This window comes from Alnus glutinosa, chromosome 6 (assembly GCF_958979055.1).
Source record: "Alnus glutinosa chromosome 6, dhAlnGlut1.1, whole genome shotgun sequence".
NCBI lineage: Eukaryota > Viridiplantae > Streptophyta > Magnoliopsida > Fagales > Betulaceae > Alnus > Alnus glutinosa.
In genome coordinates, this window is record NC_084891.1 from 65199 (window position 1) to 75978 (window position 10780).

Consider the following 10780-nt stretch of genomic DNA (forward strand, 5'->3'; position numbering starts at 1 on the left):
CGTGTAGTTTGCTTGTCATTTATATTGGGAATGTATGATTGTTTATGTGCTTTTGATAGCTCCGTGTAGATATATGTACTAAGTTCTTTTTGTATCTATCTCTCTCTCTTCTTTTTCTTTTTTTGCTTCTTTTTTTTGGAAAGAAGAAGAAGAAGAAAACGCACATAGGAGTGCTACCCAAGTACACTAGAAAAAGAAAAATTAACTTTTGGGGAAGACGGGACGCTAGTTCCTTAAAATTAAGTAGTCTAGAATGTCAAAAAGAGCAAAGAGCATTAATCTCTACATGGACACCCTATCAAAAGCAATCTTAATAGTACAATCTTAATTTTATTCTATGGAAGTTCAACACCATCTTGATAGACTTCCTATTAGAACAAATCTCAATAGTAAAAGCCCAATCTTATTGTGTGGAAGTAAAACACACTCAAAGTGTTAACACAAAATGCACTAGATAAGGCATAATGACCTTGCATTTGGAATCAGCAGCTCTAGTTTTTTCTAAAGCAGCCTTTTCCATCCTCCAATATGACACTGCACCAGGTGAAAATCTTAACCCGTCACTGCATCCTATCAAAAGTTTAGTATTTGCTAATGTACACGTGTGGTCATGATTGTGGCCCTCAATGGTTCACAAAGGATTTAATCCTGAAGATTTGAGTGATGAAGAGATTCAATATATGATATTTTAACACATGAGAAGACATAGGGGTGTAGTTAAAGTACACAATTTTCGAGTGACAAGTGGATCTCATCCTTCAAAACACCAATTACATATGAAAGGCTTTCTTGATTGGTTTATGGATGTGGAATAGTAATTTAATTATATGAAGGCAAGGTCACAACCTTGGCAATCTCTCTTTCAGTTATATTTTACCACAACCTGTTACAGGCCGTTCTCCTCCTTTCCCTAGGGGCGGTGCATGAATGCGCGTCCCACTAGGGTTCCATTCTCTAGAGGATGGCTTTGGAGAGACATTTCTTCGTGGAGGCCAAAACTTTCCTCTTCTCGGTGGAGGAAGGAAAGTTTGTACTAAGAATGGAGGACAAGGAAAGGCTTCTTAGGGGTTGTGCTATTGGGTTTGCAATGTACTGCTTGGGTTGTCGCAGCAGTGAAGGAGGCTTTGCGGTCTCAGGGGGTCGAGGATTTTGTCAAATCCTTCGGAGAAGATTCAAAGGCTTGGATTGTTTGGAAAGGCTGTAATAAGGATGGCCGCTTCTTGGAGCTGGCAGTCTATGCAATGGGTGGCCGGAGAGGGTTCATCTTGTTCTCGGAGGGACGAGGAGGGCAAGGATGGACCAAAATGGTTGATGAGTAGTGCAAGGTGATGGTTTTCTTGGAAACCATGTCTGGGTCTTCTCCCATTGGTGTGTTGTCTCTTGTGGAGAAGAAGGATGGGAATGAGGTTTTTGGGTTTGAAGGTCTCCTCCCCAAGCTCGTCTGGGGCTTGGCCCTTTGTGGGTGGTGCTCTACCGTCGTTCGCGGAGGAGGTGAGGTCAGAGGGCCCTGTCAAGTTACGGATTCCGTGGGTTGAGAGGCGTGACCTTGATCTTCTCCCGGGGGTGAGACTAGCAGCCTCGGAGGAGGTGAGATTGGCCTTGGACTACTCTGTGATGGAGAAGGAACCACTGGGTAAGGACTTGCTGCTGAAACTGCAGGGCAAGGAACATACAACATAGTTTCTCTCTGCCTAAGGCACACCAGGATCAACGAGGAAGATTTTGCCTTGATTGAATCTGCAAACGTGGAGGAACCTTCTAGTGAGGTTGATGGGTCAGGTCATTGGGGCATTGATGGGTCGTTCATTTGCTTTCGATCTGGGTCTAAAACCCACTTTCAGTTTCAAAGGTTTCCGTCTGGGCCGGGTTATGATGAAGCCCAAATCTAAGAAGCGGATTGAGGTTACGGGTCAAGGGCTTCTTTGGATCCTAAAGTGGGTTTTGAGTTCTCTTTGGGTTTTGGGTCTACATCGAGTCTTCAACGGCCGGAGGTGATGACGACAGTTGACATGGGTGTCAGGTTGTTTGCTCCGACTAGTTCTGAGATGTCTAAAGGTGCTGAAGAGTTGTCCTTTCCTCATAAAGGTGTCGGGTCTTGCTTGAACACGTAGTTGGCCACTGATCTCTCTTCACTTGTTTTCGAGGGATTTGCAAAATAGGCGGTAGAAGCTGCGCATTCTTTTCTATTGCCGGTAGGGTCTGGGCCGGTTTCTTCAGCTCCGAAGTCTTCTATGTGCACCTCCTATCCCGTGCAAGCCTCTGCGTTTCTAGGTATGTCGTTGCTGGTAATCTCTAGTCCTGTTTCAGTGTTTTCTGGGTCCCCTTTTGCAATAGCCTCCCCTGCCTCTGTTCTGCCTCTAGAAGCAATGAGTGTCCCCTTTGAGTGCTCGAATTTATATTCTAAGGGGTTTTCTCCAACACTCGACTTCTCTGAAGTTGGGTCAAATTCCTTCGGTGTCTCTTCTTTGGGGCGGCTGCGTTGGGAGAGAGGTTCTGCTTTTCTCTTCCGGTAATGTCGGAGTGTGGGGATCCCATCTACCCGTCCAAGTCCAAATTGGTGTTGAGATATCACCGGAAATCAAAGGTAGGCAAAGGTGCTCAGATGGATGCTTCTCTGTTTGACGAAGCTGTGACTGCTCTCAGTGCTCTGACAACGCCGTTTTTGGGTGCTTCTTCTTAGGCCTTGGGTTAAAAAGGGTGCGCGTCTTAAGATCAAAGGGAGGAGAGAGGTGTTGAATCTAAAAAAGCTCCATTAACTACGGCGATGCAAGCGTGCCCTCTAGGCGAGGGAAAGGAAAGGTTCAAGTGTTGTAGCGTTGAGTGCTCCTTGTGGGTTTCGGGTTTAAGGGCTTAGATTCTTGTGGTTTTGTTTAGGTTTTGTTTTTGTGGGCTGGTTTGGTTGTTCCTGTGCGATACAAGCGTGCCCTCTAGGCAGAGGCTTTGAGTGCACCTTGTGGGTTTCAGGTTTAAGGGCTTAGGTCCTTGTGGGTTTTTTTGGGTTTCTTTTTGTGAGCTGGTTTAGTTGTTCCTGTGTATTCTCCCTGTGTACTTAGGGGCGCCTTGCACTTTTTTAATAAAACCTTTCTTACTTATCAAAAATAAAAAATTATATGAAGATTCTAGGCAATTATAATGTGAAATTAATCACATACCAACTCAAATGAGGGGCATCTAATTAGTAAGAACAAATGTAGAGAGCCATGTGACTTGCAGATTGAATTAGGTGTGAGCGATTGAGTTTAAAGATAAGTGTTGCAAAGTACTTGAGGAATATTGATTGCTTGATTAACTCGCACTGACCATTGGGTTTTGTGTTAGATTTGAAGCATTATCTAATGGCTGGGGGTTGGAAAAACTTCATGTTTTTTGGGTTTCAAAGTATTTGAGAGAGGGGTTATGGTTTAGGGTTGTAAAGAGGGAAGAAAAGAGACGTTCAAGGGGATGCTGTTTTACATAGTTCTTTTAGTGAGGGTCAGTACATTAGCCCTAATGAACCAAGTTTTTCTCAACTTTGCTAAAATTTGTATTCAAGCTGGAATTCTTTGTTTGAAAGCACTTTCATGGGATACCAACTTTATACAGTGTTCCCATTGCATTTTTGTATCCTTCTTTAAAGGTTTCCACATAAGGATAACCAAGGGAAACATCAACACTTAATACCTTCCCCTTTTTTCTTTTTGGTGATATATCTGAATTCACATTCCTGTTTTCTTATCACTTATTTCTTTTCTTGATCTAATGCCATTCTAGCACCCTGACGCCATGGAGCCTGAAGCCAAAGATGAGGCAGAAAGTCCACTGTTGGGAACTGTTAGGGTCAAGTGCATCACCCAATTACTATTGCTTGGTGCCATCGATAGTATCCAGGTTTGTTTCTGATTCTTGTATTATATTGCCGTGATACACTACCTTAAATGCATGATTTTTTATTAATCATTAAAGATCTATTTTAAATCTAAGATAATAAACTTTTGAGTTTGTGTTTTAGTCAATTATCTTCCAGCTGCAAGGCTGGCACAGTTGGAGAGATTTACTAGTTCTCTAAATAGCTTGGGCCTATTGCCATTTCCTTCTGTTAATTTATTTACTTGGTGGGGAGAATATTTAGTGGTGGAGAATGTAAAGTTTGAACACCATCTCCACCCTGCACAAGAGACTGGGAGATTGAGGTGGAGAGATTTTAGATCAACCCCATCCTAATCCTGCTAATGGTTTCTTTCTTCTTCTTTTTTGGTAAAGGGAGAGAGGGGGGGATGTCTGAACTAAACCCTTCACCCTGTAAGAGTAATTTTACTGCTACATCATTCAAGTATGTGGAAGGTGTCTGAAAGCTGTTTTTTCCTGTAAAATCTGCAGAAGAAATACTGGAGCAAGTTGAAAGCACCACAAAAGATTGCTGTGATGGACATATTGCTATCTTTGTTGGAATTTTCTGCTTCTTATAATTCATATACCAACCTCAGAATGCGCATGCACCAAAATACTGATGAAAGGTATGCAACAAAATTGTATTCGGATTAATTTATCTTCTCCTTCTCCTTTGCCTAAAAATTTTCTTATTATGGAAACGGGATAACCTCTTATCATTGTTATTTCAATTTTGGACAGGCCACCTTTGAATCTTCTGCGCCAGGAATTAGCAGGAACTTGCATATATATGGACATCTTACAGAAAGCAACTTCAGGATATGATGCCAGAAAAGAGAGAGATCATAATACTCATCCAGACACTGATACTACTTTAGCCAACAACTCTAATGCAGAAGAGAAACTTGAAAGAGTAGCTGAAGAGAAATTGGTATCTTTCTGTGAACAGGTACTCAGGGAGGCATCTGATGTTCAGGCCAGTGTTGGGGAAACCACTAATATGGATATTCATCGAGTGTTGGAGTTACGTTCTCCAATTATTGTTAAGGTATCTGATTTGTTGTTTATATGGAATATTGAAACTTGGGCCTTTTGGGAGTTATTGGATTGTCTGTGATGATTTTTCAATGCTCAGTACTTTGCAGCTGCTGATTTAGCGAAGAATTTTGCATAATATGGTATTACAAGTATTTTGCATAATCACATGCCTTGTTTATAAAGGAGTTTTGCCTCTTTACACCTATAAGGTGCTACGCCATTCTGTTCTGTTGTAAGAGAACACAAACCTACAGTGTAGTCTTTGCACGTGCAGCATCCTAGAACCAGGACCAATTCAGGTTGTTGAACTGGTTGAACAGTCAACTGGCATCACTTATTGTTTGCTTAGAGTCATCAGACCACTTTATTGCTAAAAAGTAGGTTAGCCATGTTGTCTCGCAGCCAACTTGATGGCATTCATGGGTCACATGACCCAGTCCGGGTTCTTGACCTGGCAGTAAAATTGTTAAAAACACATTAAGGAGGCCTCAAACTCATGATCTTTGGAAAGTACCCCCAACCACCTCACCACTTACGTATTTAGTGTTGTAGATGGCACTATTTGAAAAATGAAAGCAACATGCTCTAGAGGGGTTGTTTCTCCACTGCAATAGCAATTACTGCACTAGTGGAGATTCGAACTCATGACTAAAAAGTCATAAAGAAGAGCCCTAATCACTGGACTACTCATACATTTAATGTTGAAATATGCTTGAGGAATTTAACTTTCGATATTTTCTTATTTGTTATTTGGATAAACTAGTGAATAATAATTTATAGTGTCATCCTGATGTCACAAGTCAATGAATTGATTTAGCAATCCATTTGGTGATCCAGCCAAATGTATTTTGGCGGAAACATGTATTGCTTGGTTTTTTTGCCATGTTATTACGAGCCTTATGCTTGCATAAAAGATACTTTACTTATTCTCTTTCTATCTGCCTGCTTTGATAGTCTTTGCAATCCTTTCTTTCCATCCATGGTTGACTAAATAATCATAAAAACCTTTGTCCTTTTCTCTGACAAGGGAGCTCCCAAGTTTGGTAGTCTTTCTCCATTTTGCTTATTTTTTACTTTTGGCATGGATCATCAAATCCTTTCTTTGATATCATTGGTGGATTCCTCCCCCCCCCCCCCCCCCCCCCCCCCCCCCAACTGTCCCTTAACTTTGTTTAGATTTTTAATGTGATTGTACTTATAGGCTTTAACTTATTATCTTTGTTTTCTCATTCTGTTAAGAGTTAATGTAGCCATGCCTTCACTGTACTGTTATTGTGCGGTGGACAGACTGGAAGGTTTACCTGATTTCTTGCCCTAAACACTTTCATAATTTGCAGTTATAACCTAGATATTTTTCTCTACTACTTGGTCTTTCAGGTAATTAAAGGCATGTGCTTTATGAACAATCAGATATTCAGAAGACACTTGCGAGACTTCTACCCTTTGCTTACAAAACTTGTATGCTGTGATCAGGTAATCTCCTGCTTCTAGATCTAATTTGTTCTGTGAAAGCTATTCTACAGGTTTAATGCCGGTTTCTCTGCCTTTTTGAAAGTTGTTTATTGAACCTTGATTTTTTAATGTCTTGGTTTGTCCTTGATCCCCATGCTTGAGTATCGAAGTAGTTTCTTGCATGAAGTATGATTGTCCCCCCTCCCCTTTCAAACAGACATGCACACACAAAGAAAAAAGGACTTTTTAGCCTATTTCTACCGTGGTCTACTTAAAAGATATTTTTTCTATTTGTAGATGATACATATGAAACTATGCCATGTTATTTGTGCATCTGTTTGGCCACTGAACTAGCCAGATTCTTATTTTGTACCACACCTGAAATTCTAGAATGGGATTGTGCAACTCACTATAGATTTATAGTTTAATAGTGGCTGCTACCTCCTTAGCATTCACTTAGCAGAATTTTTTGCAACCTATGCTTCAAAGTTGATTTCTTAGCATTTTATAGATTCAAGCCATTTTTTTATTAGATTCAAGCAATTTTAATTATGGTACTAAAATAAATAAACCTTTAACTTAATGGGGCATTTACCCACCCGAACACACGCATGCATTCAAGTGCTTTATCGGTTTGTCCCAGACTCAAGATTATGGTGTCGAGTCCCTTCTGCTTGAGGATGTTAGGAAAAAAATAACCCTACTGCAATAACTATGGTTTCTTAGGTGGCTTGAGTTGGCATTTTCTTTTCTCTGGGGTCCCGTAATAGCATATATTGTTTTATATTTTAATGTTAGGTGATAGTAGTTTCTGACTGAGCCAGAATATGGTCTGGTCATAAATTCACCATCTATAATGTATTTATACAGGAATTCCTAGTTTTATCACTTCTACTGAAAAAATGCGGACAAGTGGCATCACTGCTGCTTCACCATCTAAATGGCTGCCTCTGATGCCATTGCTCTTTCAAGAATAGTACAAGTTATTGTGTATAACTTGCTAGTGGACTGTCCTCCTTCCATATCACCTTTGTCTCTGCCACTTCTACATTTATAATTGAGACTGTCACATATTCTCCTGTATAGTATTTTCGCTCTACTTTGTTCATTTCTTCTCATTTTTATCTTCTGTAGGGATCTTTTTGTTATTGAGTGCAATAGCAGAACATGGTTTTTGTTGCCAGCCTTAAACCATGTAGATAAGGCTTAGCAAAGCCCCAAAGCATTTGGGACAATTTACCATGTGCCATATTTGCACCTAGGTACATAATATAATGCATTTTCAATGAAAACCCGTGCTTGGCCTTGGTACAGTAAAGCCCAGGATACATTTAGTAAAAAGGACTTCCTTTTCTACCGACCTTGGCTATTTGAGCTGCATAGAGTGAGCCGGAAATACTTGTCTTTCCCATCTGATCTCAGGACCAAATCTTCAGCATTGAGATGCTTAACGCAGCCATTCCAGTTTATTGCACTGGAATAAAAGTTTGGCCGCAGTATACACTCTACTCCTACTGCAAAAAATAAAATAAAATAAAAAGTAAAAAATCACGAAAGAAAGACCATGTGAAGAAGTACGTCAAGGCCACACTCTATTTTGTATTCTCTCATCCATCTTTTTTTAAAATCAACCATTGGATTTGTAAAAACCACATGGGTGGAAGTGTGGAATAATGCTTCATGTCATTCTTGTGTCTCTCCAAAAATGATGTGACTTTTAAAATTACCATTAGATTTGTGATAGATCACTATTAGATTTTGATCCTATGGTAATTTTAAAAGCCACATCATTTTTTGAGACACAAGAATGACATTTAGAATTACTCGTGTAGTATTAAGACTCTCTCTCTCAACACAAAATCTCTGGTCTTTTTTCTCCCTCACGGTGGCGCGTTCAGGCGCGTCCCGCTAGGGGTCATTCTCGCTTAGCGATTTGTCTTTCCGTTGTGTTCGCATTACATTTCTTGGGTTCGCTGTTTTCGTTCAGTTGAAGGGATGTGTTCCCTGAAGGGAAGCCGGTTTCGGCTTGATGGAATTAATTCTAAAAAAAGATGGATGGGAGAATACAAAATGGCATTTCTCTTGGTAAAAAATAAAATTTCCGTAGAAATTTTTACAAGAATCTATTAATCTATGGGATTCTTTCCTTTTTTGCCTTTTCTTGGTGTATATAGGAAAGGTTAAATTATATTTGAAACTTACTCTTTGTTTCTTAGTGAAAACTTATTATTTCGTAGTTATGTCTACTACACGTCCTGCAAGGGACAGCACAATCACCTTCATAGTTGCTGCTGTTAATCCCCCCCCAATGGTCACCAGCCCATGAAGGCTTGCAACAGGGAGGGGTCAACAGAAGCAAAATGATGTAAACTATTTGGGGAGCAAACGAACATGCAGCCCATGTAGAGGTGGGAGAAGCAATTATAGAGGGACAAATCCCTCTTTTCCTTTTTATGTTGTCTTTCTTTAGTTTGTAATTTGATATGTGACAAATTTATGAGCGTCTTCCTTGGCTTCAAAGCTTAAAAAAGGTTTCCTCAAAAAAAAAAAAAGCTTAAAAAAGGTAAAATGAATGGCATTGCATGGCTGTGGGAAAAGACTGAATGACATTTCAGATCCTTCAGCTGCTACCCCTTGTAAGCTTCATTATTGATTATGATAGCCGGAGTCTAGTAATATTTGCTTTCTCCATACACATTTTAAACTCCATTTCTGTAGTTGAATGCATCTGAGACGTATGTGCATAATTTAGTTATTTCAGATATCTTAATCACTTGATTGAATCAAGCTGTCAAAGTTAAAAGAAAGGGCACAACTCAGTCATATGATTGCATGGGTAGATGGTCTTAACATTTCCCAATGCATAGAGCTATTTGGTTTCCCCAATGCTGCAATTGGATAAGTTTCAGAAATTATCATCATCTCTATTACCATTCAATTGACTTTTCTGTACTCAATAGAGAGAAGTTCAGAATCAGTAACTTTCTTGCCGCTACTAAATGGATATGCATTTCACTAGCTGTCAAGTTCCAATTAGTTGGCTGTGTTTTTAATACTAACGATCTGAACTGATTTTTTCAGATGGATGTTCGTGGAGCTCTTGGTGATCTTTTCAGGGCACAATTGAAAGCTCTTTTGCCATAAATTTATTTTTTTTTGGGTCCAGTCACTTCGTCCAAGTTTAACTGAATATCAGTCTTTGCACATCGCAAAGCAGGTCATCTCATTTTTTAGTTGATTTTGCTTTCTACGCTGAAAATTTGATGTGCTCTACAAAGAGATTTTTGCAGTCATTGTGTTTTGGTGGAAAAGAGGGAAAATAAACGATATGTGCCTCTTAAGGGAGGCTCTGGTGTTAGTTTCCGTGGTTGTACTTTATTCCTGATCTTTTACACATTACCTACAAAGCTTTATTTTATTGCTGAGTTTTAATGAAGTTCTTAAGAAAGGAAAATATGAAGAGTAAATCTGGTCTTGATTGATTCGGGTGTGTACCTTGGGTGTCAAATTTAAAGTAATAGAAAGGATTTGGTTCAAGTTTTGTGGGAGCTACTGTCTTTAATTTGAAAAAACTTCGCTTTACCTTCCTAACCTCCATCACTTTTGCAATCTCTCCTTAAAAGTTCAAAAACTCTTAATTTAGTATATCCAACCTTTAATCTTTTTGCAATCTCATCCTGAACATGAAAACTATCAAAATACCCTTAATTTTTTTTATAAAAAAAAAAAAATTAAAAAAAAAAAAAGAAGAAGAAGAAGAAATAAATGAACATTTTGGTAATTTTGTAATTCTATTAAGTTTACAAGGGTGTAAGGGTTATTTTACTCTTAGATCGTCTAATTTAAACCTGAATTGTAACACGATGGGTGAGATTGTAAATTTTTTATAATTGGATATATTAAATTAAGAGTTTTGAACTTTGAGATAGAGATTGTAAAAATGACAAAAGTTAAAGAAGATTACGTGAAATTAAGAGTATTTTAAACTTTGGCCAAAAACCAGAGGCTATTCCCATGACCGGGAAGGAATGATGAATTCAGACTTGGTAAAAGCTAATAAAGTGGATGAAGGAACTTTTCATGCAGCTTTATTGAGTGGGAGAAAGGGATTTCTCATGTTCCTTTTGTAAATTTCCTTCTCTGTAAAGTTGGACATCCTTCTCAATGGCCTTTTGCGTCCAAGAAATACTAGCACTAAAAGATCAACAAGTTCTCTCAATGCTTCGCTTGATTTAATGTTCTTTTTATTTCTCTCGTCAAGTCTGTCATAGATGATCCAAAGGAGTTTCCCCTTGGATTCCAGTTTCTTATTTATCATAGCATCTCCATAATTTGTTTTCCTTTTATAGTTATTTTGAATTTTGAATATGTTAGCTTTTGTTAGAACAGTTTCCTAGTGCTAGTAAGTACAAAGCAAATTTGC

At 39.0% G+C, this 10780-nt stretch overlaps 1 protein-coding gene across 3 annotated transcripts in view; it reads left to right on the plus strand.

The window, feature by feature from the left end:
- LOC133871325 (brefeldin A-inhibited guanine nucleotide-exchange protein 5) overlaps window positions 1-9824 on the plus strand; it is a 52833-nt gene extending 43009 nt beyond the window's left edge. For all 3 annotated transcript variants that reach the window (XM_062308745.1, XM_062308747.1, XM_062308746.1), the window contains exons 29-33: window positions 3751-3867; window positions 4357-4493; window positions 4609-4915; window positions 6283-6378; window positions 9439-9824. In XM_062308745.1, coding sequence (XP_062164729.1) covers window positions 3751-3867; window positions 4357-4493; window positions 4609-4915; window positions 6283-6378; window positions 9439-9501 — 720 coding nt within the window. In that variant the 3' untranslated portion in view covers window positions 9502-9824. The remainder of the gene's footprint in view (window positions 1-3750; window positions 3868-4356; window positions 4494-4608; window positions 4916-6282; window positions 6379-9438) is intronic.
- Window positions 9825-10780: the final 956 nt, after the last annotated feature.